Source organism: Lolium rigidum, chromosome 4 (assembly GCF_022539505.1).
Source record: "Lolium rigidum isolate FL_2022 chromosome 4, APGP_CSIRO_Lrig_0.1, whole genome shotgun sequence".
NCBI classification, from domain to species: Eukaryota; Viridiplantae; Streptophyta; class Magnoliopsida; order Poales; family Poaceae; genus Lolium; species Lolium rigidum.
This window is the reverse complement of record NC_061511.1, coordinates 67,883,191-67,910,796: the sequence shown is the minus strand read 5'-3', so window position 1 is coordinate 67,910,796 and position 27,606 is coordinate 67,883,191. Positions and strand designations below refer to the sequence as shown.

The 27,606-nt window shown below is 47.8% G+C and overlaps 3 protein-coding genes across 5 annotated transcripts; 1 reads left to right on the top strand and 2 right to left on the bottom strand.

Moving 5' to 3' along the window:
• The first annotated feature begins 5,274 nt into the window (after positions 1 to 5,274).
• Positions 5,275 to 6,509, top strand: LOC124706613 (protein LATERAL ROOT PRIMORDIUM 1-like). Its single transcript, XM_047238292.1, has 2 exons — positions 5,275 to 6,052; positions 6,169 to 6,509. Exons 1-2 carry the CDS (start codon positions 5,470 to 5,472, stop codon positions 6,507 to 6,509), a joined length of 924 nt encoding a protein of 307 aa, XP_047094248.1. The 5' UTR covers positions 5,275 to 5,469.
• A 5,926-nt stretch (positions 6,510 to 12,435) lies between these two features.
• On the bottom strand, positions 12,436 to 14,373 carry LOC124708213 (putative FBD-associated F-box protein At5g56440). 3 transcript variants are annotated; one of them, XM_047239897.1, is made up of 3 exons: positions 13,518 to 14,373; positions 13,301 to 13,435; positions 12,436 to 13,173 (listed from the first exon to the last, which is right to left on the bottom strand). In XM_047239897.1, exons 1-3 carry the CDS (start codon positions 14,370 to 14,372, stop codon positions 12,808 to 12,810), a joined length of 1,356 nt encoding a protein of 451 aa, XP_047095853.1. In that variant the 5' UTR covers position 14,373; the 3' UTR covers positions 12,436 to 12,807. The 3 variants fall into 3 exon arrangements, with proteins under 3 accessions (XP_047095853.1, XP_047095854.1, XP_047095855.1); XM_047239898.1 differs by having other exon boundaries at positions 13,319 to 13,435; XM_047239899.1 differs by having other exon boundaries at positions 13,602 to 14,373.
• A 4,919-nt stretch (positions 14,374 to 19,292) lies between these two features.
• Positions 19,293 to 21,568, bottom strand: LOC124647202 (putative F-box/LRR-repeat protein At5g02700). The gene is made up of 4 exons (XM_047187174.1): positions 20,987 to 21,568; positions 20,373 to 20,900; positions 20,156 to 20,290; positions 19,293 to 20,028 (listed from the first exon to the last, which is right to left on the bottom strand). Exons 1-4 carry the CDS (start codon positions 21,566 to 21,568, stop codon positions 19,663 to 19,665), a joined length of 1,611 nt encoding a protein of 536 aa, XP_047043130.1. The 3' UTR covers positions 19,293 to 19,662.
• Positions 21,569 to 27,606: the final 6,038 nt, after the last annotated feature.

Genomic DNA, 27,606 nt, shown 5'->3' with positions numbered 1-27,606 from the left:
AGCAGAGCTGCAAACGGCGGCAGCAGCAGCGCAGAGCAGCGTCAGCGAAAGCTGCCAGCCTGCGCGTTCTGCGGTTCTGCCCCACAAGAAGTCTCGATCCCCCAATGGGCGCATGCGAGATCCGTGTAGCTGGAGCGGGAGCTCCATCTCGATCTCGTCTCGCAGAGGAATTTTTCAGCCACAGGCCCCACCCACGGCCACTTCACAGTTCACACACACAGACCACTGAAGCACCCATTAGAGCATCTCCAGCGGGGTGACGCATATTTATGTCCGTTTGTGTCGGGCACAGACACAAAAAACGTCCGCATGTCCGCATGCGTCTGCCCCTTCTCCAGCGGTAGGGACGCATTTATTTGACCGCATGCGTGATTAGAGAGGAGAGAGAGGGAAATATTCTGTTTGTGTGGCTAGGAATAAGCGCATGCGTGATTAAAGGAGGAGAGAGAAGGCTGCATGCAGCCCAACTGGACACAAATGGACGCGCGGACGCGTCCGCAGAGACGCATTACTGGCGCATATTTGGTCCACGTTTGCGTCAGGACGGTCAATGCGGACGTTTTGCGTCGCCCCGTTGGAGGGCATTTTTTGTCCGCGCAGACGCAAACGGACGAAAAACGTCCGTTTGCGTCGCCCCGCTGGAGATGCGCTTAGCTCTTTCTCTCTCCCTCTCGCTCCTTCTAAGAGCAATTTCAATAGTATAGCCAACTGTTGGCTATAAAAAGATGTCATATCATTTATAGTCATCGTATAGCTAACATGTACAATAGTTGGCTATAAGAATGTAGTACTACCTCCGTTTCAAGGAATAAGGCGCACGCGTATTTCAAGATCAACTTTGACCATAAAAATTGAGCAACAAAATTTTGATTATATTATATGTATATAGTATCGTTGGATTCGAATTGAAAAGCACTTTTTAATGATACTAATTTCATACAAATAATCTTTATCTATTTGAAGTAATTCTTGGTCAAACAAAAAGCTCGTAAAACGAGGGCGCCTTATTCCTTGAAACGGAGGTAGTACTTTACTAATATATGGCCCACTTTTCACTCTCACAAGGTGCCTAGGAGAGACTATTGCATAGTAGCCCACATCCCTTCTCTCTCCTCTTCTCTCTCCTCCAACTCATCTAAAATATATTATTTAATGTGTTATAGTCAGCTGATTGGACTCTATTGTACTTGCTCTAAGACTGCTCATAGTGGGAGTAACATAGCTACTAAATGCTACTGTTCATAGCAGTAATATCTCAAGATACTTTAGTGACATGTCATGCTAATAAATGAAGAAAGAGAGTGAGGTGGTAACTAGCATAACATCACACATCGCAAGGCAAAATAAGTCTACAACATAATAAATGACACAATGCATGACACCATATATAAGTTACTATCCACTATGAAGGTAGTAACCTAGACTAGTAACATAGCATATGTTACTAGTCTATGTTACTCCCCACTATTACTAGCCTAACCCGATTCTGTCTTCACTCTTCTTACAGGCGACTCAAATTTCCTAATTATGTCTGTTTGGGTCTCGCGGATAGATATTGGACCTGTTACAGTTGTAGGTGCACCTGTAGATCTATCGAGGACCAAACAATCACAACACACGATGACGACATTGAGATTTGTTAACGCAGTTCGGCGAACTGCCTACTCTGGGGGGCATTACTATGATGCTCCTCGATACAGCTGCACCGACCGCCTTGTCGCCGACACAAACCGCTAGCTTCCCTTGCACGCCTTCGACTCGATACTACCGTAAACTATTCACACCTATTACACCTCAGAATCCAAACGTAATCTAACTCGCACATAATATATACAAACTCAACATGACCGATGTCCTGCCCATTCGGTTCGTTCTAACCATTTTGGGAGGCTCCCGGAGTAGCCAAGCGAAGGACGCGCTAACCACTGGCGAAGGGCCCGGAAGGACGAGCGCACTGTCCGACCCAACGCTTCTTTGATCAAATTTGGTAAATAGATAGGTTGATCCGCGCAAATCGATCCGTTTAGTTTGCACTGCTCGAGATTACGCTGCCTGTCCGTTAGGGCATCTCCAGCGGCGCGACGCAAACGGACGCTGAGCGACCGTTTGTGTTCGGCGTGACCGGAAATGCATCTGGCACTACCTCCAGCGGGGCGACGCATCCGTCCGCAGAGACGCAAACCTGACCCAAATATGCGCCAGGTTTGCGTCTCTGCGGACGCTGAGCGGACGCGCAAAGTGTCCACTCGGTCGTCGCACGGGCCCGCCTGGCAGGGACACAACTGCATCGTCTTCCGCGACATTACTTGCGAGCGACGCGCTGCAGCCTTTGCAGGGCCACGTTAATGGCGCGCCTCGGCTTCCGTGAGCGTGCGCAGCGAGGCGGCGTTGCAGTGGCAGGCCATTGAAGGCGAGATGGCATCCGAACCTCTTAAAGGGACGCTGCGGGCGGCCCCGACCAAACTGGGGAAGAAATACTGGCCGTTCCGTAAGACCAAGAACGACCATGAGTCTAGCGGCTCGCGGTCCGGCGAGAAGGCACGGGTCGGCCGGTACGTCCGCGTCGACTTCGCGCGGCAGCTATGGGAGGAAAACCGGCCGGTACCATGGCTGGACGCGAAATTGCCGGGATGGGGCTGGTACCTCAACTCGAGGCGCGTGCCGGTTCCCCCCGTGCCGCGCGAGGGGCGAGAGCGGCTGGACGAGGTGCGCCGCCGCCGAGCAGTCTTGCCGCCGGATCTACGGGAGGATCCGGCGTACGCGCTGAACTCCTACAACTGGATTTCATTCGGGTCGTGGGAGTTCGACGCGTGCCGCCGCGCTGGCTACCTCGCCGACGTAGACTACTTCGAGCGCGAGATCGCCGCAGAAGAAGAAGAGAACGACCAGTGGGACGCGGACGAGGACGAGGACGAGGACGAGGACGTGACCATGGCACAGTACGACCACGATGACGGCGGGCCGGCGTGGGATCCGGAGATCCAGCCGCCGGACATTTCCGAGGAGGAGGCCATTGCCATTACACTGGCCAGCCGGCGAGCCAGGACGAGCTCAACGAGCTCGCTTTGTGGGACGGGCTCGCAATCCAGCTCCGCGAGTCAGTGCTCGCGCAGGGGAGACCGGCGACTCCTCCGGCCACGCCGACGCGTTCCAACGATCGCGCTCCGCCTGCTGCTCCGGCGTGGGATCCCTGGCCACAGCCTCCTGCTCATGCGGCGGTACCTCCTCCACCGCCGGCGTACGAGCTTCCATGGCCGACGCCGGAGTTGATTGACCTCGTCGGCCGACGACGACCGCAGGCAGCACCTACTTTTAGCACGCATTTCTGACTTTTTTATGTTTTTTTATTAATGTAAATTATGGCTTCATGAATGAAAAAAAAATTATGCGTCGTGCCGCTGGAGCCAACCCCGACGCAAACGGACGCCCGAACGATTTCAACCATTTATCCCGACGCAAACGGACACGACAGGTCCGTTTGGATCGTCCGAAATGCTTAGGGCATCTCCAACCGGGCGACCCAAACCACGCCCGCGCGTCCGTTTGGGTCGAGCCGGACAAAAACGCGGCCCAGCGCGGGGACGCACCGCAAAAGCGGACGGCCGCGGCGTCCGGAACGACGCAAACCCGGCCCAAATCTGGGCTAGGTTTGCGTGGCCGCGGATGGCACGCGCCGTCCGCTCGCGTCCGCGCGCTGGTCGCCTCGTCTCCCTTGGGCCCACCTGTCGGTGACCGGGGAGACTATTAAATGGGGACTGGAGGGGATCTGGCCCTCCACTCCAGTCCCCACTCCACTCCCCGAGCAAAAACCGCCGCCATGGCCCCGAAGCGACGGTTCGCTCCCGGAGCGAACGACGACGAGGCGAGCAGCAGCCGCCGTCGTCCGCCGGCGTTGCGGCCATCGGGAGGATACCAGCGCGGCCTCCACATCGGAGAGGCCGCCCGCGGCGGTGCGGCATTGCCGCAACCGCCGCCTCTCCTCCTCGAGCCGAAGCCGGAGTCCTCGGAGGAGGACCCGGACCTCCGCGCCGCCCTCATGATCTCGGCGGCGGAGGAGGAGGCGCAATGGCCGCACCTCCATGCGGCCATTCGCACCTCCGAGATGGAGGAGGCGGCGCGGCGGGAGGTCGAGGAGGCGGAGGGCTGGGCGCTCTACGCCCAGGCCAGCCAGGCGGTACGGGAAGAGGCCAGGCGCCGCGCCGACGAGGAACGCCGCCAGGAGCAGCGGCGGCAGGAGGACAGGCGGTGGCGCCAGGAGGCCAGGCGCCGCGCCTAGCAGGAGAGACAGCAGCGCCTGGCGCTGCTCCGTGCGCCGGCGCAGCGCCGGGTGGCTCCGGACCCCCACTCGCCGTGGGAGGAGGCCCTGTGGTCTTCGTGGCCGGAGTCCCCGGCGCGCTCCAGCCACAACAGCGCGTCGCCGCCCCGGGGTGGACGACGACGACGCCCACAGGGGCTAGGCGGCGCACCGGCGGCCACCGCGCCGCCGACCAAACCCTAATAGAGGGTTTTTACTTAGTTTAAATTTAAAAGCCCATATAGGGGCTTCTTTTGTTAGTTATTTGCCCAAAATAGGGCATATGTTTTAATCAAATTTCGTTTAAATTTGCTTTTTTTCTTTTATTTTCGTGTTTCCGGATTATGCGATGCGTCCGCGCGTTGGGCGCAGCGCGCGACCCAAACGGACGCGGGCTGATGTCCGCGTGTCCGGCCGGCGACCCAAACAGCCCAAAACGGACGGCCCAGCACGTCCGTTTGGGTCGCGCGGTTGGAGATGCCCTTAGTCTGAGCAAACTGGTTCGGACCCGGTGAAGAATTGAAGATGCCCTCAGCTGCACTACCATCTCCAACTCTCCCCTTTTCTCTATATCTTTGCCGAGAGGAAAGTAAAGGGCTGGTAGTAAAGGGCACAGGCAGCTCCGTACTCCTGTGTTGGCACAAGAAGAGAGAGAGAGAGGAGGCTAGCTCAGCTAGGTCTAGACCCTATTCTGGAGGCTAGGGTAGCTAGAGTTGTTTCTTTTGCGTTTTCATATTCTTGGATGCTCGGCGTCGGCGAGACGGGAGATTCTTCTTTAAAAAGCGGAGGCGGAGAAAGGAGGGGTTGCCGTCCCTAGACTCACAGCTGAGCTAGCCGCTACCCTGCCTGCTTGCCTGCTCTGAGTGAGTGTGAGCATCTGCTGTGTGTGTGTTCTTGCGCTTTCCTCGCTAGCTTTGGGGCTAGGTAGGTGCAGCACTGCAGCAGCTAGCTAGGGGGAAGCTACCGCACAGGGAGCAAGCGTGGCGTCCTCCGGGCGGCGCCTCCCATCGGTCTCCGCCGCGTACGCGGACTGGATCGCGGCAGCCGGGGGCGACGACCTCTCGCTCGGCTTCAATGCTGCCGCCGCGTCCGCTGCCGGGCTCTGGGGAGCGCCCGCGTCGCGCCAGTCCGCCGCCGCGCTCAACTACGGGATAGCGGCTGCCGGTGATGTCGGCATGGTCCTCGTCGCCCCCACTGCCTTCCACCATCACCACCACCAGCAGCACCAGCAGCACCAAAGGGCTGCGGCTGCTGCGGCGGATGCCGGCGGCGGCGGTGACCACCCCGGGTTCGCGCTGCTATCCGCGGGGCAGTGCGCCGCGCTCGACGACCAGGCCAAGGCCGGCAGCGCCATCCAGTTCTGGCAGGCGCACTCGCAGCCCACCACGCCGCCGCCGGCGGGGGCCGGAGCCAGCAAGAAGCCCGCGCCCGCGATCGACTACGGCGGGGGCGGTTCTTCCGGCTCCGGCGGCTCCACCACGTGCACCGACTGCGGCAACCAGGCGAAGAAGGACTGCCCGCACCAGCGGTGCCGCACCTGCTGCAAGAGCCGCGGCTACGACTGCACCACCCACGTCCGGAGCACCTGGATCCCCGCCGCTCGCCGCCGCGAGAAGCAGCAGCATCCCGGCGGCGATGGCAACGTGTCCCCTCCCGCCGCACCTGCCGCGGCAGCCTCCAAGAAGCCCCGCCTCCTCTCCTCCCAGACCACCACGGCCACCCCGTCCACCTCCAACGGCACCTCCTCCAGCCAACAAGGTGATCGATCGACCCAGCACACACATCTCAGCATGCATAATTCAACAAATATGGGCGCACTTGCTAAAAAAAAAACATGGGCGCGCATTAATCTTTTGGATTCGTTCCGTTTGCAGACGCGCCGTTCAGGGACAGCCTGCCGCGGCAGCTGCGCGCGCCGGCGGTGTTCCGGTGCGTGCGGGTCACGTCCGTGGAGGACGGCGAGGACGAGTTCGCGTACCAGGCAGCGGTGTGCATCAACGGCCACATCTTCAAGGGCTTCCTCTACGACCAGGGCGCCGACGAAGGCCGCGCCGGCAACGACGACCACGCCAGCGGCCACGCGCACGCGGCCGCCGTGCGCAGCATCTCCGACCTACACCTCGGCAGCGCCTCCGCGGTGCCGCCCGACATGTACAACACCGTCAGCGGCCCGCTAATTCTCGGCGGGCTGGGCTATGGTAACACCATCAACTGAAAAATTATCACTACTAGCTCTAGTAGTAGCCTGGTGCAATAATTGGCAGCCAACTCCTTTCTTTCATCTCATCACTAGTAGTGGTACTACTGCCCTGTCTTCCATTTTGCTGCTGCCGCTGCTCTTGTCATGTTTCGCCTGTGTCACAGGTAGCTTCCAAGTCTTTGTTATTACAAGTTGGAAACAAAATGGAAAGAAAATCAGCTCTGAGTGTTTTTCGTGTTAACTTGATGCACAACATATGAGTACCTGGGGTCCTTTTTCATGTCGTTGATCCTATTTTCCAGATGACACATAAAATGATTGATGAGTTGACAGTAAGAACCGACAGGTCTAAATATTTAGATTCATATAATTACAGAAAAAAGTATGGTAACACCTCATGCAACGAGAAATGAGTGTTTCTATGTCATTAAAAGATACTCACGCTCCTTTTCTATTGATTGATGTTGATGTGTTTCGGAAGCTTATGTTTGCATACATTTTTGGAATAGAGATTTAGTGCACATGGATATTTCCAAGTTCTAAAAAATCAATAGATGCAGTCAATAATGTATCTCACAAACGTGCAAATTTGCAATTGGAAACAATGTATAGTTTGGACTACACAAAAAATGACAAAAGTGTAGATTAAAAAATATTTGAAACTGAGATTTTGCATGTTAGTGGGGTATATCATTTGCTACCTTTTAGAATTTTGCTTCACAACTTTTACCTTGAAACCTGAAAATATAAATTTTCGAATTTTCTAATATGCGGAAAGCACTGGTGCTCGGGAGCCAAAATAACTGTCCGACATTTTTGTATAGTTTTTTTTACTGAACATGCTTTTAGATTGCAATCATATAAATCAACATGTTCTGTGGGGTACTCTTTGGAGTCACTTTACGCCATAGAGAAATATAGATGGTAGGACTATTGTTATTTTGACAGCTGAAATGTTTGACTCTTTGATGCTCTCCCCACGCCATGTATCTCTTCACTCACCCTCTTGCGTGCTCTGGCTTCCAAAGTGACAATCTTGTTTACCTTGTTTCAGCCACCACGTACTCGCATTCCTAAATTTATGGGGTTGGTAGGAATAGCAAGGTGGGTTGGATTCTTACTTGCTTGTGATGTGCTGTTAAGCATCTTATCCATGCATTGGAACTTGTAGCGAAAAAGAAGAGTGTGCCAATGTGCAATGCATGTGGTGATAGGAATTCTCTTGCTCTCTTAAGATAATCTGCCGGTGATAGTAGTAAATTTATACTTCAGTCACGATCATGAAGCCAATAATTGTACAGTAATGCATTAGCCATTCCTGGTATAGCTAGCTGCTTAGTTTAACGATGTTAGGAAGAGACATCTTCTACTAATCTAATGTGCAAGCCCCCTGCTGCCGGATCCTAAATCAAGAATGAGAGGAAAGAAAGGTGTCCGGCGTTGATGCATGCACATACCCTTTCTGCTGATCGCAGACCAAAGATGTCCACATATATTTTTATACGATTTGCTATTTTTGGTCTGGTTACCTTTCTTTTCATATCTAAGTGGACCAAGTTACAAATCAAAGTCATGTTGTGCTGTACATTGTCTACTGTTAACTTATATGAAAAGGTTCTGTTTAATCTTAGTTTGAGAAGTGCGCAGGTTATACACAATTTATTAAGCATGCTATGGAGTACTACGTAATTTTCATTCCATAAGAATTCCACGATATTCATGATCTTTAGTAGTTTGCCAATTTTCTTTTAAGTATCACAAGGTTTTTTTTTTCTATGCTTGACTCAGATTAGCAATGCAAAGATTATATTTTGTTTCCACCTTGTTGTGTCTTGTCAAATGCGAGTTCGGTGGATTTGCTTGAGCCACCGCAAATTGAGGTGGAAATTTATGTTTTGGGATAGTTGTTGGGTATGCCATCTTGTCATCTGCAGACAGCAAAGCCGTTGTTATCTCATGTGTTTCTTATCAAGGTCTTCTGGCCCATACCACCCTGCCTAACTTTCGGGAGCACAGCCACTGTTCATGGCTCATTGTTTTATTCGATTCGGTAGAGTTGGTGCACTACCCCACTTCATCTCCATGCAACGAACCGGAGTTTATAGCTTGACTAACGGTGCCATTGCTTTAACTTGTTCAACCTTGACCAACGAGTGATGGTTAATTTGTTTGATTCTTGTTTCCTGCTGAGTCTAGGAATGACGTATGGTCGCTACTCAGAAGCTGATTACGCTCATGTTAACCTGCCTAATAATTTGATTCTTGCTTTTCTTTTGTTTCTATCTCGCCATTAAGTTTGCTGGAGGCAACTTGACCAAAATGTTAATTTAATTTCGTTATCTAGTTCAAAATGTTGTTATTTTCCGTTTCATTTTATTCTGGTGGATTGCTTCTCAATAACTTGATATGTTGGTTTTTATTTAACTCTGTTATACTGCTAAGTTCATTTGAGGTTCTTAGTTGAAGTATTGATGAATATTCTTGTCCCTGTTATTTGTTTCTCTGCATATATTACCAGTCCAGTAATAAGGTACAGTACTACTTTATGGTGTAACTGAGTTAGAATATTACAAACTGAACACTGATCTCGTGCTTCTTGTAACTTGTTTATGCTTAATGATTTGTCCCCTAGTTTGTTAATTGTATTCTTGCCAGGCTTTGTTTCAAATATTGAAATATATGATTGCCTAGGTTAATTGTTTGAACAATTGTGGAAATAAACTTGGTGCTACAATAAAGGTTTGAAGAACAATTTTGGCATGCGTCATTTGGGTTTCATGATTTTTTTACATTGATTTGTTGGTTGTGTTCGTCTTGAACTGAACTTTTGTGAAAGAGATGCATATACCACATAAGTTAACTTTGTTTGGTTCTCACTCCAAACTCATTACTACTAGTGAACTAACATTCCACTATAGACCAAGGTATTTCACTAGCATTTGTTGTTTCATCTGGTAGAGCAGCCATAGGTCCTCTAGTTTCTCAACACAACTGCCTGTATATATCATATTATTTGGAGGTTATACATCATTTTGTCTACTCACCCTTTATAGTTCCCTTCCATTGCCTTTTACTATTATAATTAAACCGCTGATACTTCAATTTTGCCTTAAATCTTCTCCCTTGAAGGCTTGACATTCTATTTCCCCCATGATGAATCTGAAACTCACTAAGAATGGGCATTTTTGACACTTCTGTAAGCTTAGTCAATCATCGACCATGCATAACTTGCAGAATAATCCATGCAGCTATGAGCTTGTTTATTTGTGCCAAAACTATCAAACTGTGTCACAATTTGACAACCCACAAGCGTTGATCCCTTTCAGAAGATATATAGTTGCCATAGAGTCTTAATGGAAAACTTCTTTTATTTCTTGGTTCCGTTTTCAATACATTAAATGTGGAGTGTTTGGTACTTTGGTTCACAAGCTTGAAAGGTGTCTGCAAAGCAGACAAGTGACAAGCAACTTCATTGGATTGAGTAATCCAACTTGGAAGTTCATGCAGCAAGTGCCCTTTGGATCAATGTGATGGTCAGAACTGAAGTAACCTAATCTATGGCCATTTCCTAGCATGTCGAAATCAAGATGCTGAACATAAGCATCTTCAATGATCATATGAGCTATCTTGGGACTTTTTTGTGCCTTGATTTGTGGTGCTAATGCTGCTAATGGTAATAGTTCAGCTAGGCGTTTTTTGCCTTATTTTATGCAGCAACACAAATAATTTGTGGCAACAATACAAAAATATTTTCAGTATCTAACTAGTAAGGGAAAAAAAGTAAATGCAGATAAAATGGTGAGTGCCTGAGTTTAAGCCTAGGTACCAGAGCATTCTGAAATTCTAAAAGAAAATCGTAAATGTGCATCATATTAAAACTTGTGCAAGTTCTTGTGAAAATAAGATGAGATGTGTACAATATCCTGTTAGGTGATGGATTGGTTATTTGCCTTTTGTTATGATTTATCTCGAGAAGAGTTATGTCAAACTGATTGCACACAGTCGACCATTTAAAATTTCCTTCGGACTAGCTAAGTTCATCTTGACGTTTCACACAACCCCCGTGTTGTAAGTTTTCTGTTTTAACACTCATAGACGAATAGATTTATCTCCATACTATGTATTGTACCGTAAGTTCATGTGTGCTTATGTTTTGTTCAACCTCTCTCTCTCACCTACCGTCATGATTTTCTGCTTTATCAGTCCAACGTTTCACCATGAGGTCTACACAAATCGACGATGTGATTCCATTTTGGGCAATATATTCCGGGTCTTGTTAATTGTAACTCCACAATTTTTTTGTCCATGTTTGAACTTATTATGATGAATTTTGTCCAGTTCACCGGACATGAGCGATCATTTGAAATTTCTTTTGGCCATTAGCTTCATTCTATTATTCCACACAACGTCATCTTGTAAAGTTTTCTTAATTTCGACACACATAGATGGGCTTAGTCTATTTTCCATGCTCATCACCTACCCAGAGATGTACATTGTTAACATGCTTCACGCTGCATCAGTGCATCACAGTTCGGCAGTTCATCTCCAACATGCTAATTGTAGCGATTTGTTGTGAATGAGACCATATAGCCCCGGGAAAGAACTACCGGATCAAAGAAAATAAGATAATTATTCCGAGAGAGTGGATTTTGTACACCCACGCATGGGTGTGGGTGTTTCCGGCACCGTCCATTGTGCTTTGAGATTCGGATAAAAAGAGGAGAGAGAAAGGAATCTTTCCATCTACCATGGTGGGCACGAATCTCAAGGAATAAATGGACGGTGATGGAAACACCCACACCCATGCGTGGGTGTACAAAAGTATTTCCCTTATTCCGAGGTCAAGTATTTTAAAATCTTGTGTATAGTAAAAATGTGGATTGCGTCGGTTCATTTTACCCTCTACCAGTCTAGAACGATCACAAATCCGCCTGCCAGATCACTCGTAAGTCAGTACTGTAATTCAAGACCAAACAAAGTGTCTGGCGATGATGGGCAATGACCAGAATTTATTCCAAGCTGTAATCTACTTCTCATGATTAAGTATTGGAGCACATACTCAAGACCCTCCATTTCGGCTTTACAATACACTGAATGAACCGGGAGAATGCAAGAGACAGATAGACAGAATGAGATTATGTTTCTGCGCCTCATTGACCATATTTACAATGGTGACCTAGAAAGAAGGCAACTTCGATTAGCATGCAACGCTAGGAAGCTACAATTTCGGAAAACACTAATTTTTAACCTTTGCTGATTCAGTTAACCTAAGCTCTAGAGCATACCAAACTGAAAACACAAGAAAGATGCTCATAAGGAGCAAAGTCTAATTCGCCATGTCACCTCTTTTCAGTATGTTGTCCATATACCAGCTTTGTCTACTTCACAAAGTAAGTTACTTCAGTGTAAATAAGAAGCCTTGGTTTGACACTACTCATCGTGATTTTCCTAGGTCACATTTTCTTCTTGCCAATTCCTTTTCAGTTATTTTCATGCTTGTTTCAATCATTTGAGTGTCGAAACCGCTCAAGCCTTGTTAAGGCAAGCACAATGTTTACGTAATAACCATAATCTGAAATTCTGATAACCGGATATTACACCCAATGGAAGTTACAGAACTTCGCCATGAAATTGCCACATCTCAGCAAGATCAGCTTCATCTAATAGTACCGGAGTGTCATGATAAGGTGTCTTGCCTCACACCAACATTTTTCAGCATGACAAAGCTCTTGCTCTGGTAAGTTTTCTGATAAATGCAAGGCAACAGATATCAATTGCATGAAGGAGACTACTTTTGTAAACTAAACAAGCACTGTAGGCAGAACCAAGTTTGGAAATGTTCTTCTTGTATGCTTGCAGTTCAAAATAGAATCTGAAATCTCAATAAGGCAGAAAAGTTGCCATGCACATTGCAAAAGGAATAAGCTTCGGACTACATATGTTTTAGACAAGAGGCATAAATACCATCCTTTTTCATTAAAGCAAGTGTTCAAAATAGAGATATAGTAGCTGCTGATATTATCAGCTTACAGTACAACACCCAAACATGAGCAGAACAACCAATACCAACTTAACTTAGCAGATTAAACTGGCATTCTGTTAGCAGCTTAAACTTTCCAGCTTTCAATTTGAAGTCTGAGCTTAGATACTTGTTACACCACCTCCTCAATCCTGGTTTATTTTCTTGAGTTGGCCATACATCAGATCATAGAGCGACTGAAGGGTGGACAACATTAGATTACAGGCATACAAAAACTCTGCTTTCAACAAAACAACACAATCTTGGGGATGGACATCAACTACACTTGTAGTATCAACAAAAGGCTCCGCTTTCAAAGGGATCAGCCATTGACAAATCATGGGTATCCATCTTGGGTAAGTCGGATTTCTTAGTACCGATTTTCAGTTCAATTCTAGCATCTCGAGAAGCTCTTTTATCCACACATAGCTGCTTGCGTTGATTAGCCATCCATTTGTCGTTTCGGTTGTTAAGAACTTCGATTTCCATCTCTTTTAACAACTTACTATTCAGAACAAAGAACTTGGCAAATTCAACAGATGGCCTCTTGCTGCCATCGTAATTCATTAACACCACTTTCTTTAGATGGAGCTCAAGGCACTCAATTGGATCCAACCGGTCATACTTCCTTGCACTATTCATATCCTTTGTTGGGTGTGACTGGACATGGAGAGAAAAAACAATATAAAGACAGTTGCTAACAAGTTAGCAGCATCATAATTGGCTAGATCATAAGTATATCAAATACTTATTTTGACTTTTAAAGCAGGCAAATATGTGTACTCACAATGACATACAGCCTCACCAAGCAAGGGAAGCACTTGAGGAAGTCAACAACGGCATCCAGATTAGGCCCGATAGTGTCGAGAACCAAAACTTTCATGGTGTGAATTTTGGTTGTCAAGCTGATAGCAATCATTTTCTGCAGAAAAGAAAAGGCGCAAACATGATTAATAGCTTCTGTATAGGAATGCCAATGATGGATGGACGAAGGCTGCTGCTACCTCAAAAATCGTTGTTCCAAACTGGACTTTGGATAAGCCTTCAGATAGCAAACTCAATACCTCCAGTTTAGGTGCCCGGATTACCTGGATGTTCACTCGACTCCACTCTGTATCTAGTGGTAGCAATCTTTCTAGAGAAGGGGCGTCCTTGATTACTAGCTGCAAAATATTCGGCTCCAAAGCATGGTAGAAGGCTAAGCTCCTTAGAGTTTGGGAGCTGATGCAGATGGCACCTATGCCAGAAATAGACAGCTCAAGGCTTTCCAAGGCAGTGCAGCCAGAGAGCAAGTTTTGGAGAGCATCCTCCATAACGGAGATCCCGTACAGGGTGAGCTGCTTGAGGCATGGGAAATTCAGACGCAGCGTTGAAATCGAATTGGGCAGACGGCAACTGCTGAATCTGGCAAAGCGGAGCGTGGGAGCGAAACGGAACACGGACAGCGGCATGTCCCTGATGTTGGCGAGATCGAGCTCCTCTAGGCTGTCCAGGGCTTGAGAGTGAAGCCAACCGTCAATCACCTCGATTGGGCAGAGCAACTTGAGCGATAGGCGGCGGGCAGGGCCACGGTGCTCAGAGAGGATCTTCGAGACCAAGGCCATGCGCTTGCTTCTCGAGACCGAGCCGATAAAATTATCCGCAAGATTAAGTGGTGCGGAGCGCCAGAGGGGAAGCCACCGGCGAGAGATGGCCTGCGTGCGGGCGCCGTCCTCGGTGGGGAGGCGGGAGATGATGCTGCCGAGGACGTCGTCGGGAAGGGCGTTGATGAGGTCGAGGTTTCCCCTGTCATCGCGGCTGCCGCCGCGACGCCCTTCGTCGTCGATCTGATGGAATCTACGCTTCTTAGAATAGCGCATCGCCGCTGCCAGCTCCTTGGCGGTCGCCGCTGCAGCAGCGTCCGCCGCCTCCGCAGCCTCTTTCGCTGCGGACGATGCCGCCGCCGCCTGCTCTGCGGTAGCCAAGGCCGCCACCGCGGCCTCCTTCGCAGCCGTGGCCGCCCCTGCAGCCTCCGTCGCAGAAGCCGAGGCGGCCACCGCGGTCTCCTTCGCCGCCGTGGCCGCCCCAGCAGCCTCCGTCGCAGCAGCCGAGGCGGCCACCGCGGTCTCCTTCGCAGCCGTGGCCGCCCCAGCAGCCTCCGTCGCAGCAGCCGAGGCCGCCACGGCAGCCTCTTTCGCGGCCCACGCCGCTCCGGCGGTCTTCTCCGCGGCCGCCTCCAGTGCCGCCACCGCGGCCTCCATTGCTGGCGAGGCGCGGAAGGGTTTCGAGACAGTGGTTCTGCGTGCGAGATTGCGAATTGGGGAATGGGGAACAAAGGAATGTACACTTCAGGCCTTGTTTTGCAGTTTTGATGGGTTTGGGAGTGTACACTTCAGGCCCAACCCGGCCCACGCAGAATCGTTCGGTTTACACACAATATTCCCATATAAACAGCCTGTGAAAAAGAAGGCCGCAGTGGGACATTATTTGTGTCTATCTACTTATTATGGTGAAGTGACATGAATTTCTGCCAGCTGGACATACTTTGCATTGGTATGTCATACTCCCATTGTGCGAGAATTCGCCATTAGCTATAGCAGCAGATCGAAAACTAGTGAATTTATACAAAATCTGACGCCCAACTTGGAAAGATACAATTGACACGTGAGTATACATTAATATTGTCATTTTCCTTTTTGAGTGTACATCTTTGCTCAAATCACAACCAACAACGAGAACTTCCGCACAAGCACTAGGGTGTGATTGTTACCCGCATCCTCTCCAAACTATCATGTATTTAGAGTCTTGGGCGTCACTTGCGTTATGGCTCGCACGCTGCTAAAAAAAGTCCTGGACCAGGCTCGGTAGGAACCAAGGAAACTGGCTATTTGATTTACTGGATACCTTGTCCAGAAGCTATAGAATCTATAGCGGCGGCTAAACCATTTTGCGATTTTCTCCATGAAAAGAAATAAATGTCATAGAAACAAAGAATTTCGGCATACATATCATGGAAAATAAAAAATTCTTTCTCTCCGGAACTATTGCATTGCTCAAAATCTACTATTGAGCTAAACTGGCTAAACTGGATACGCCAATTCTATCTACAATCCTTATTTCTATAAAGAATAACATGCGGATGGGATGGAATTGAATAGGCAGGCAGCATTTGTTCCATCTATAGAAGTACAGAACATAGAGGAAAGTTCAGACAAGCAAGTCTTTACGTAACATAGAGGAAAGTGGATGCATATGTGACCATTGCGAGCCTATTTTCAGTGAAGTTGTCTCTAAGGAGCACCAAAATGGCTGCATGCAGGCTACCAATCACACCCTAACATCTTTCAACCAGTGAAAGTTGATGCATGTGTGACCACCAAAATAACCTAATGATCGAAGACCTCGAGAGGAGAAGCATGATACTACAATCAAAGCGAAAGGGTCAATTGCTACAGTACGTGCCTAATGAGGAGGGTGCGAAAACAATGTGCCGCTGCCATCATCCAGTGGTGTGTTGATGTATCACGGGGTCCACCGACCACCCTTAGATCCCCATCGAGTCACCCCACGTCTACGTTGCCTCGCCTCGTAACTCACGCAAACAAAGGTGGAAAGGTGCCGCCGAGGAAGGAGTCCTCACAACCCTCAGGGGTAGGAAAGGAGGCCACCCCTGATGACAACGAGGTGATGGGAGGCTGTGGGAGCAACTCTAGGTGGAAAACCTAATCGCCCTTGGATGCCGGTGTCCGAGGGAACAAAGCTTTCTATTACCATATAGCCATGCTTTGCTTGGCTAATATTGTTTCAGTTTATAAATTTTCTTTTTAATTGACCATTCGAGCTAACTACTCTGGTCATTATATGATATTTTGAGTTCATAAGAGTAACACAAATGATAAAATGTGCCTTGCATGTTGACCCTAACCGCTGCTAAGCATGGTTTGATGCATTTTCTTCTTCTTTTTTTGTGTGTATTTTGCCGTGGGGCGGATTGTTCGAATTAGCCATGTCTCTTCTCAAATCTCTATCAACCTTGTAATTTGGGCAAAAATATGTTTCGAACCTAGGTACACCGAAACCGACTTTCAGCAGAAAACCTAGAAAACTGAAGTGCTAACATTTCTTTTTGGTAAACAATGCATGCTCTCACATGACACGCCGCATATTGAAGGCGGGAGCCGTGGAACCGCATCATCCCCATTGATGAGAAATTGAAGAAGAATCCGCATCAAGGAGACACCAACGCGTTAAACTTGGAGTTCAACTCCTGGTGGGTTGGGTACCGCCACCCTCCTTTGACTCTATTTATACAAGACATACAAAAAGAAAATAAAAATCTAAGATTTAGAAAGTGGTGCACTTTTTTTTGCGAGAAAGATCTGAATCTATTTCATGAGTTCACGAGAAGGAGAAAGCATCCCAAACATAATAGAAAGTACATCGAGATACTTGGACCACCTAACAACCACTACTGTTGCTGGAACGAGCCGCCGACGCGCCGCTCCCTTACCGAAGTCTGCCTGACGATGTTGATGATAGTCGGGAAGCGTTCGTGCACGTACCCCTAAGGACCAGCGCCCCAGAGCCGAAGCCGCCACCATTGAACCCTTGAACTGATCCAAATCTTCTAACACCAAACCTCTAACACGCGTAGACTGAACGAGATCCACAACATGGAAGCGGCGACTAGACGAATCCTCGCCCTCCTCAACGCCACCAGCGAGATTGCCGCCGATGAGGTGGACGAGGAGGCTGGAATACCTTATTCTTGTCTCGCACGGTTCCGCCATAGCCACCATAGCGACGAGGCCGGTTGACCGAATTCTAACCTTATAGACCTTCTATAGCACCGAGCGCAGGTTCGAGGTCCCCACCCCCTCCCACCACCGGAGCGACTAGCAGAGGAGGCAGGTACCCGTTGATTCCTGATTGTATATGGCGAGAACGAGGCACAGGGGTGGCGGCTGCTGCTAGGGTTTCCACCCTAGCTGCCGCCTCTCTTTTCTTTCACACAAAGGACGAGATTCTCTTTTGCGTGTTAGAAAGTGGTGCACTTGAAACTAGTGTTTTTTCCCATGGATCTCTCAAAATGATGGGCTAAGAGTACATACGTAGCTGGTCCTGAACTAGTACGAGTATTTTTCCGGTGTTGTCTTTCTTTCCGGTGCAAGATCTCTGGACTGTTATAGTCAGCGAAGGTTGATGGGGACAACTGTTAGTGAGCAGTCCGTTGCTGCCGTCAGTTGCAGTGTTGGAAGCATTGATGGACGACAATCAGGCGCCGTGGATTCAGATAGGGAAACGAGTTGGCTGGAATAATCAAGGACTTGAACCATCAAGTTCTGGCCAAAGCATGGTCGCAGATAAGAGGATGGACAGGAACATCTTTCCGAAGGTTTGCAGTCTTATCAGTTATCACCCCAACATACCTCCAAGCTAGACTGAAACTAATTGGCCAAAACATTGCCACGGGTTCAGCACGGTCGATGGGCTTAGTCTATTTTCCATGCTCATCACCTACCCAGATCGATGTACGTTGTTAACATGCTTCACGCTGCATCAGTCACAGTTCGGCAGTTCATCTCCCCATGGTAACTGTAGCGATTTGTTGTGAATGAGACCATATAGCCCAGGGAAAGAACTACCGGATCAAAGAAAATAAGATAATCATTCCGAGGTCAAGTATTTTGAAATCTTGTGTATAGTAAAAATGTGGATTGCGTCTGTTCATTTTACCCTCTAGCAGTCTACAATGATCACAAATCCGCCCGCCAGATCACTCGTTCTAACAGCCAGAAGTCAGTACTGTAATCCAAGACCAAACAAAGTGTCTGGCGACGATGTGCAACGACCAGAATTTATTCGAAGCTGTAATCTACTTCTCATGATTAACTATTGGAGCGCATACTCAAGACCCTTCATTTCGGCTTTACAATACACTTTATGAACTAGGAGAATGCAAGAGACAGATAGACAGAGTGAGATTATGTTTCTGCGCCTCATTGACCATATTTACAAGGGTGACCTAGAAAGAAGGCAACTTTCATTAGCATGCAACGCTAGGAAGCTACAATTTCGGGAAACACTAATTTTTAACCTTTGCTGATTCAGTTAACCTAAGCTCTAGAGCATACCAAACTGAAAACACAAGATGACAAGAAATATGCTCATAAGGAGCAAAGTCTACTTCGCCATGTCACCCTCTTTTCAGTATGTCATCCATATACCAGCTTTGTCTACTTCACAAAGTAAGTTACTTCAGTGTAAATACCAAGCCTTGGTTTGACACTACTCATCGTGATTTTACTAGGTCACATTTTCTTCTTGCCAATCCCTTTTCAGTTATTTCCATGCTTGTTTCAATCATTTGAGTGTCGAAACCGCTCAAGCCTTGTTAAGGCAAGCACAATGTTTAGGTAATAACCATAATCTGAAATTCTGAATACCCGGATATTACACCCAATAGAAGTTACAGAACTTCGCCATGAAATTGCCACATCTCAGCAAGATCAGTTTCATCTAATAGTACCAGAGTGTCATGATAAGGTGTCTTGCCTCACACCAACATTTTTCAGCATGACAAAGATTTTGCTCTGGTCAGTTTTCTGATAAATGCAATGCAACAGATATCAATTGCATGAAGGAGACTACTTTTGTAAACTAGACAAGCATTGTTGGCAGAACCAAGTTTGGAAATGTTCTGCTTGTATGCTTGCAGTTCAAAATAGAATCTGAAATCTCAATAAGGCAGAAAAGTTGCCATGCACATTGCAAAAGGAATAAGCTTCAGACTACATATGTTTTAGACAAGAGGCATAAATACCATCCTTTTTCATTAAAGCAAGTGTTCAGAATAGAGATATAGTAGCTGCTGATATTATGAGCTTACAGTAAAACACCCAAACATGAACAGAGCAAACAATACCAACTTAACTTAGCAGATTAAACTAGCATTCTGTTAGCAGCTTAAACTTTCCAGCTTTCAATTTGAAGTCTGAGCTTAGATACTTGTTACACCACCTCTTCAATCCTGGTTTATTCTTGAGTTGGCCATACATCATATCATAGAGCGACTGAAGGGTGGACAGCATTAGATTACAGACATACAAAAACTCTGCTTTCAACAAAACAACACAATCTTGGGGATGGACATCAACTACACCTGTAGTATCAACAAAAGGCTCCGCTTTCAAAGGGATCAGCCACTGACAAATCATGGGTATCCATCTTGGTTAAGTCGGATTTCTTCGTACCGATTTTCAGTTCAATTCGAGCATCTTGAGAAGCTCTATTATCCACACATAGCTGCTTGCGTTGATTAGCCATCCATTTGTCGTTCCGCTTGTTAAGAACTTCGATTTCCATCTCTTTTAGCAACTTACTATTCAGAACAAAGAACTTGGCAAATTCAACAGATGGCCTCTTGCTGCCATCGTAATTCATTAACACCACTTTCTTTAGATGGAGCTCAAGGCACTCAATTGGATCCAACCGGTCATACTTCCTTGCATTATTCATATCCTTTGTTGGGTGTGACTGGACATGGAGAGAAAAAACAATATAAAGACAGTTGCTAACAAGTTAACAACATCATAATTGGCTAGATCATAAGTATATCAAATACTTCTTTTGACTTTTGAAGCAGGCAAATATGTGTACTCACAATGATATACAGCCTCACCAAGCAGGGGAAGCACTTGAGGAAGTCAACAACGGCATCCAGATTAGGCCCAGTAGAGTCGAGAACCAGAACCTTCATGGTGTGAATTTTGGTTGTTAAGCTGACAGCAATCATTTTCTGCAGAAAAGAAAAGTTGCCAGCATGAATAATAAGCTTGTGCGTAGGAATGCCAATGAGGGATCGACGAAGGGTGCTCTACCTCAAAAATCGTTGTTCCAAACTGGAATTTGGATAAGTATTTAGATAGCAAACCCAACACCTCCAGTTTAGGTGCTCGGATTACCTCGATGGTCCCTTGATCACAATCTTGATATAGCGGTAGCAATCTTTCTAGAGAAGGGGCGTCCTTGATTACTAGCTGCAAAGTTTTCGACCCGTAACGGTTGAAGGCTAAGCTCCTAAGAGTTTGGGAGCTGATGCAGATGGCACCTATGCCATAAATATATGTCAGCTCAAGGCTTTCCAAGGCAGTGCAGCCAGAGAGCAAGTTGTGGAGAGCATCCTCCATAACGGGGATCCCATGCAGGGTGAGCTGCTTGAGGCACGGGAAATTCAGACGCATCGTTGAAATCGAATTGGGCAAACCGCAACGGTTGAATCTGGCAAAGCGGAGCGTGGGAGCGAAACGGAACACGGACAGCGGCATGTCCCTGATGTCGGCGAGATCGAGCTCCTCTAGGCTGTCCAGGGCTTGAGAGTGAAGCCAAGCGTTAATCACGGGGAACAGCTTGAGCGATAAGCGACGGGGAACAGTAATTGAAGAACTGTAGAGGAGCCACGCCCGCCACGGTGCTCAGAGAGGATCTTTGAGACCAAGGCCATGCGCTTGCTGCTCGAGACCGAGCCGATAAAATCATCCGCAAGATTAAGTGGCGCGGAGCGCCAGAGGGGAAGCCACCGGCGAGAGATGGCCTGCGTGCGGGCGCCGTCCTTGGTGGTCAGGCGGGAGATTATGCTGCCGAGGACGTCGTCGGGAAGGGCGCTGATGAGATCGAGGTTTCCCCTGTCATTGCGGCTGCCGCCGCGACTCCCTCCGTCGTCGATCTGATGGAATCTACGCTTCTTAGAATAGCGCATCGCCGCTGCCAGCTCCCTCGCGGTCGCCGCTGCAGCAGCCTCCGCCGCTACCGCAGCCTCTTTCGCTGCTGATGATGTCGCCGCCGCCTGCTCAGCGGCGGCCAAGGCCGCCATCGCGGCCTCCTTCGCAGCCGTGGCCGCCCCTGCGGCCTCCGTCGCAGCAGCCGAGGCGGCCACCGCGGTCTCCTTCGCAGCCGTGGCCGCCCCAGCAGCCTCCGTCGCAGCAGCCGAGGCCGCCACGGCAGCCTCTTTCGCGGCCGACGCCGCTCCGGCGGTCTTCTCCGCGGCCGCCTCCAGTGCCGCCACCGCGGCCTCCATTGCTGGCGAGGCGCGCAAGGGTTTCGAGACAGTGGTTCTGCGTGCGAGATTGCGAATTGGGGAATGTACACTTCGGGCCTTGTTTTGCAGTTTTGATCGGTTTGGGAGTGTATTTCCCAGCCCAACCCGGCCCACGCAGAATCACTCGGTTTACACACAATATTCCCATTTAAACAGCCTGTGAAAAACAAGGCCTCAATGGGACAATATTTGTATCTACTTATTATGGTGAAGTGACATGAATTTCTGCCAGCAGGACATACTTTGCGTTGGTTTGTCATACTCCCATTGTGCGCGAATTCGCCATTAGCTATAGCAGCAGATCCAGAACTAGTGAATTTATACAAAATTTAACGCCCGACTTGGGAAGATTACGATTGACACGTGAGTATACATTAATATTGTCATTTTCCTTTTTGAGTGTACATCTTTGCTCAAATCACAACCAACAACGAGAACTTTCGCAAAAGCAATAGGGCGTGATTGGTTACCCGCATCCTCTCCAAACTGTCATGTGTTTAGAGTCTTGGGTGCCACTTGCGTTGTGGCTCGCACGCTGCTAAAAAAAGTCCTGGGCCAGGCTCGGTAGGAACCAAGGAAACTGGCTATTTGATTTACTGGATACCTTGTCCAGAAGCTATAGAATCTATAGCGGCGGCTAAACCATTTAGCGATTTTCTCCATGAAAAGAAATATATGTCATAGAAACAAAGAATTTCGGCATACATATCATGGAAAATAAAAAAAATCTTTCTCTCCGGGACTATTGCATTGCTCAAAATCTACTATTGAGCTAAACTGGATACGCCAATTCTATCTACAATCCTTATTTCAAAAAAGAATAACATGCGGATGGGATGGAATTGAATAGGCAGGCAGCATTTGTTCCATCTATAGAAGTACAGAACATAGAGGAAAGTTCAGACAAGCAAGTCTTTACGTAACATAGAGGAAAGTGGATGCATATGTGACCATTGTGAGCCTATTCTCAGTGAAGTTGTCTCTAAGGAGCACCAAAATGGCTGCATGCAGGCTACCAATCCCACCCTAACATCTCTCAACCAGTGAAAGTTGATGCATGTGTGACCACCAAAATAACCTAATGACCGAAGACCTCGAGAGGAGAAGCGCGATACTGCAATCAAAGCGAAAGGGTCAATTGCTACAGTACGTGCCTAATAAGGAGGGTGCGAAAACAATGTGCCGTTGCCATCATCCAGTGGTGTGTTGATGTATCACGGGGTCCACCGACCACCCTTAGATCCCCATCGAGTCACCCCACGTCTACGTTGCCTCGCCTCGTAACTCACGCAAACAAAGGTGGAAAGGTGCCGCCGAGGAAGGAGTCCTCACAACCCTCAGGGGTAGGAAAGGAGGCCACCCCTGATGACAGCGAGGTGATGGGAGGCTGTGGGAGCAGCTCTAGGTGGAAAACCTAATCGCCCTTGGATGCCGGTGTCCGAGGGAACAAAGCTTTCTATTACGATATAGCCATGCTTTGCTTGGCTAATATTGTTTCACTTTATAAATTTTCTTTTTAATTGACCATTCGAGCTAACTACTCTGGTCATTATATGATATTTTGAGTTCATAAGAGTAACACAAATGATAAAATGTGCCTTGCATGTTGACCCTAACCGCTGCTAAGCATGGTTTGACGCATTTTTTTAATTCTTCTTTGTGTGTATTTTGCCGTGGGCGGATTGTTCGAATTAGCCATGTCTCTTCTCAAATCTCTATCAACCTTGTAATTTGGGCAAAAATATTTTTCGAACCTAGGTACACCGAAGCCGACTTTCAGCAGAAAACCTAGAAAACTGTGGTGACCCTGCATACCACTGCATGTTGTAGTATGCCAGTCGTTGATATAACATTCACGAAGTACCATTCCGCAAATATTACATCCCTCAGAGTAGTACAACAGAACATAGCAGGTCCATAACTCATTCATTTATTATTACAAGCATAAAACACATATCGTCTCGGAGCTCCTCTTGGGTCCTAAGAGGAATACTCCTGGGTTCGAGGCGAACCCAACTTAGCTTACAATATAGAAGTCTCATTAAGTTATACATTTATTCTCTCGAGCGGCCTAAGTATTAAGAGTTCGTGCTGCTCGGCTACTACTACTACTCGATGCTTCTAGGCTTGATCTCCTCCCGAAGCCTCCCGGTTCCGTAGACTATGAGGTAGTCTACGCCTTCAATACCTCCAGAGAGGTCTGGTTCTTCATAGCCGATGATCTCGGCTCCTTCAGGGTTGTCGTAGTCCTCCTCCAGACGATTAAGACAATCTAAGCAAGGGATTTAAGAGTGGGATGAGTACGAGGGTACTCAACAAGTTCATCATAGATAAGAGGTGTTTAATGCACTAGCTACGATATTAGACCAGAAAGTCTAATACCAATGCAGGTTTTGATAAACATTTCTTCAAGAGATTGCTTTTATTTCAAAGAGCTATGTCCGTCGACCTTCACCGGTTTACTAGAACTTCATGGAGTTCCTTTTCGGCCGCGTTCGCAGTTCCATATCCCGGAACAGGGAGTGACAGGTCACGGTTCTTTACACTCTGCAGAGGTGTGTTGCTTTACCCATAAGAGATCTTAACCTTGGTGCCAACCGAGCAGCTTTCCCGTCCACACTTCCTATGGTGTGAGGCCCGGTATAAGGTCTAGCCAATCATGTTCCTCCGCTACCTCGAACACCCACCCTTTGTTGCATGCCCCGACCCTGGGTCCACGCCGGTCCCATTATTCACGTAGATTTCAGGGTGGACCCCGACCACGACGTCAATGCAGGGCTCTACCATACATTCCAACGCCGGTAGCTGCAACCCATCATAGACCGCAATACCGTGGGGACTTAGGACTCCCCAGCCTCACCGCTTGCTCCTTCGGGCGACAAGTGTACTACGGACAATGCCGTGGTGACTTAGGACTCCCCAGCCTCACCGCTTGCCCCCTTGGATTACAAGTGTACTACGGTAAAGCGCATCCGTTGGTGAACGAGAGGTGGAAACACTTTTGACTACTCCGTCCCACTCCGGATCTTATGGTTAACACGGGTATTACGGCACAAGAATCATCAGTACGACATTTGTTGTTTAATCCTAGATGGATATAAACCCTTGCAATGGAACCTCCACCATATCAACACAATCCATGGTTCCATTGCCAACCACATAGTCATATTCATAGTTATGAAAATAGGGGTTTTGGTTTTTATGCAATAGTGATAATCATAGTACTTTGCAAGTAATTTGATAAAGATACTCAAATGACATGAGCAAGTGATGAACTTGCCTGAACACTACAAAGTGTTGCAGTTGGATGGTGTGGACTGACCCTTGTCCTCTGTTTCTGAAAAAATAGCATCATTGTCCAATAAGGGCAATGGTTAAAGAAGCATTGATGCATGATTCCAAATTTTAGGGTTTGTTCCCCCCTTCCGATGTCTTATCATTTCATGTGAGAGGTTAATACTAAGAATGATTTAGGGATATTTTGTTTAGGGTAAAATGCAACCTTGAAATGTTGTCAAGGTGTTTTTGAAGTCCAAAAGAATTTATGGACTTATTTTTATTATTGAAAATAAAATGTGTGATTTAAATGATTATTTAAATCATCAAATTTGGAGTTAATCTGGTTTTGTCTCCAAAAATTCCTTTTCATATTTTATTATGATAGAGAGTTTTATGCTGAGTGGTTTTCATATTTTTAATTATTTTTTAGAGCTATTAATAATTTTCTATGAATTTTAAAAGTTTCTGGTTTAATTGGAATTGTGAAATTCCAAAACTGCCCCTGGGCCCACCTGTCAGGGTGGCCCAGCGGTTAACCCTAACCCGAGCCACACTTGGGCTCGGTCGGTCGCACCGACCCCTTCCTCCTCCACGCGCTCGCGAACCCTAGCCCCTTCGAGCTCTGGCGACCCTCGCGTCGCCGCTCCCTTCGCCGAATTACTCCGGCCTACTCTGGCGGTCACCGTCGGCGAGATCAGGTGGATCTGAACCGCCTCTCGACGGAGGACCCGGTGGTCCGCGTCGATCTGACGCTCGCGTCCCCGTTCGCTCGTCCTCGACCCTCTAATGCGCCAGGCTCTCGGCTTTCTCCGCCGTCGTGCGCTGGAGAAGCCGTGGACCTTCTTCCTGGAACTCCCCTGGGCGCGTGGTGCTGTGCTGGAGGTTGCGGTGGTCGCCATGGCTTGGCTTGGCCAGGCCTGGTGCCGCCGTGCTCCCCGGCGTGCGCCGCCATGGTCGTGTCGACCATCTCCTCCCTGGTACGTGTCTTTCCTTCCCCTTACGCCACCTACTCTACCTCTTCTCCTTCCTCTGTATGTTCTGGCATCTATCAAATGGCGATGCTGCTACACCCTATGTGCTCTGCTGTTGTGCTTGATGTAGATGTGCGTGTACTGCTGTGTGGTGGTGCTTGCTTGCTATCGTTGCTATGCTATGGTGCTATTGCTCTCTCGCCTATGCATGTCTTGCTTGCTTTGTCTTTGCTTCCCTGTGCCTATGTTCATGATGTTATATTTGCCAGTTATTCAAATGTATTCATATATGTTGCCCTGGCTTGATTGCAGTGTGCAATTCTTGCAAATTTGCAAGAGCCAGTGCCCTTGGGTGCTCTTCAGTGTGCTATAATTTATAGACATGCTCTCTTGAGCATTCATGTGGCTAGACAACACCATCACTTGATGGTGTGCTTCTGCATGCAATTATGTTTCATAATTTTGATTGTCTGCTCTGCCATTGTTCCTGTTCTATGGCTATGAAATTTATCTAGTTATTGTGTTGGTGCTAGACTTGGCTGTGGTGATCTGAAGCATGAGCTGATGATGCTCTGATGATCCTTGGATCATTCTTGCTTATGTACAAGTGTGTGCTCCTCTCTGTGCATCACTGGTGCTCAAGCAGTGCTGTTTATTCTTCATACAGGCTTAGCCTGTGTGTGCTGTTGCTTGTTCAAGCATCAGTGGATGCTTGCAATGATCCCTTGGATCATCTGCAAGACCTTGTGCAACAGAAGCTTGTCTGTTTCATTTATCTGCTTAATTTGCCTTGATATTTGGATAAATGATGTGAACTGTGACACAGTGATGATCATAACAATTTAATTTGCTTGGGCTAGAGGGATGCCAGCATTTGTTGGGGACCCTAGCTCATACTGAACCCTCTTGGGTAATGATGTGATGGCTGGAAAATGTTGGCTGTGGGTTGAGGTGGCCTTGACAGCCACTTGGTGCTGTCATGGTAGCTCCCCCTTTATCTGTGGCTTGCTGTGGTGGATTGTTGCTCACTGGCCTGACCATGTTTGGTTGCCAGATGCTTTTGATGTTGATAAAGCTGGATAGACACATGATAGTCTAATCCTGTCTGATGGTGTAGTGGCCATAGGTGCTAAGTATGTGGGCTAGGCTAGCTGTGTCTTCATCTGTTGATGGATTTCTTCAGTTATGCATTGATTTACATAACTGTTGTTCCCATAGGATGATTTCCTAATGGCCTTTACCATATTTGCTTGCACCAAATGGCTTAGTAGCCAGATGATGACACAAACAGGGTACTCACACCCTTTTGCTTTTGTGTGTTTGATGCACATGCTTATTTATGAACAAGACAGATGCTTGCTCATGATTCCTTGGTATACCTCACTCCAGCTCCTAGAAATGGTTGTTGATGTAGAGGATGGCTTCTAGTTGGTTGGTTTGCTTTGGTGATGAGCTGGTACTTGCCCTGCTCCTCCTTGTGAACTTGGGAATCTTGATTTGTTTTCTGGTGGTTGGGGAATGGGTGAAACAGCTCTGGCTGTTCACCTGTTCTTGGTGTTCTTGAGCTGTTCTTGGTTTCTGATGACTTACCCTGCTGCCTGTCGATGGATGAAGCAAATGGCTAGGGTTTTGGCTGTGAAAAGCTTATATATGACCAGCCATTCCTTCCCTGATCGACAGCTGAGCCTGGCATGTTTGGGTGACTCACTGTGTGTGTGCTGCATGCACACAGCCCTGTGAGCAGGCTGTGTGTGTGTGTAGGCTGAT

Bases quoted from the DNA above. Each gene is read 5' to 3' on its own strand.
- LOC124706613 (XM_047238292.1), top strand. From the start codon at position 5,470: ATGGTCCTCGTCGCCCCCACTGCCTTCCACCATCACCACCACCAGCAG. The intron at 6,053-6,168 runs GTGATCGATCGA...TTCCGTTTGCAG, and splicing joins CACCTCCTCCAGCCAACAAG to ACGCGCCGTTCAGGGACAGC.
- LOC124708213 (XM_047239897.1), bottom strand. From the start codon at position 14,372: ATGCGCTATTCTAAGAAGCGTAGATTCCATCAGATCGACGACGAAGGG. The intron at 13,436-13,517 runs GTAGCAGCAGCC...TCTTTTCTGCAG, and splicing joins TTGGAACAACGATTTTTGAG to AAAATGATTGCTATCAGCTT. The intron at 13,174-13,300 runs GTGAGTACACAT...CTCCATGTCCAG, and splicing joins TGGTGAGGCTGTATGTCATT to TCACACCCAACAAAGGATAT.
- LOC124647202 (XM_047187174.1), bottom strand. From the start codon at position 21,568: ATGGAGGCCGCGGTGGCGGCACTGGAGGCGGCCGCGGAGAAGACCGCC. The intron at 20,901-20,986 runs GTCTCAAAGATC...TTATCGCTCAAG, and splicing joins GCAGCAAGCGCATGGCCTTG to CTGTTCCCCGTGATTAACGC. The intron at 20,291-20,372 runs GTAGAGCACCCT...TCTTTTCTGCAG, and splicing joins TTGGAACAACGATTTTTGAG to AAAATGATTGCTGTCAGCTT.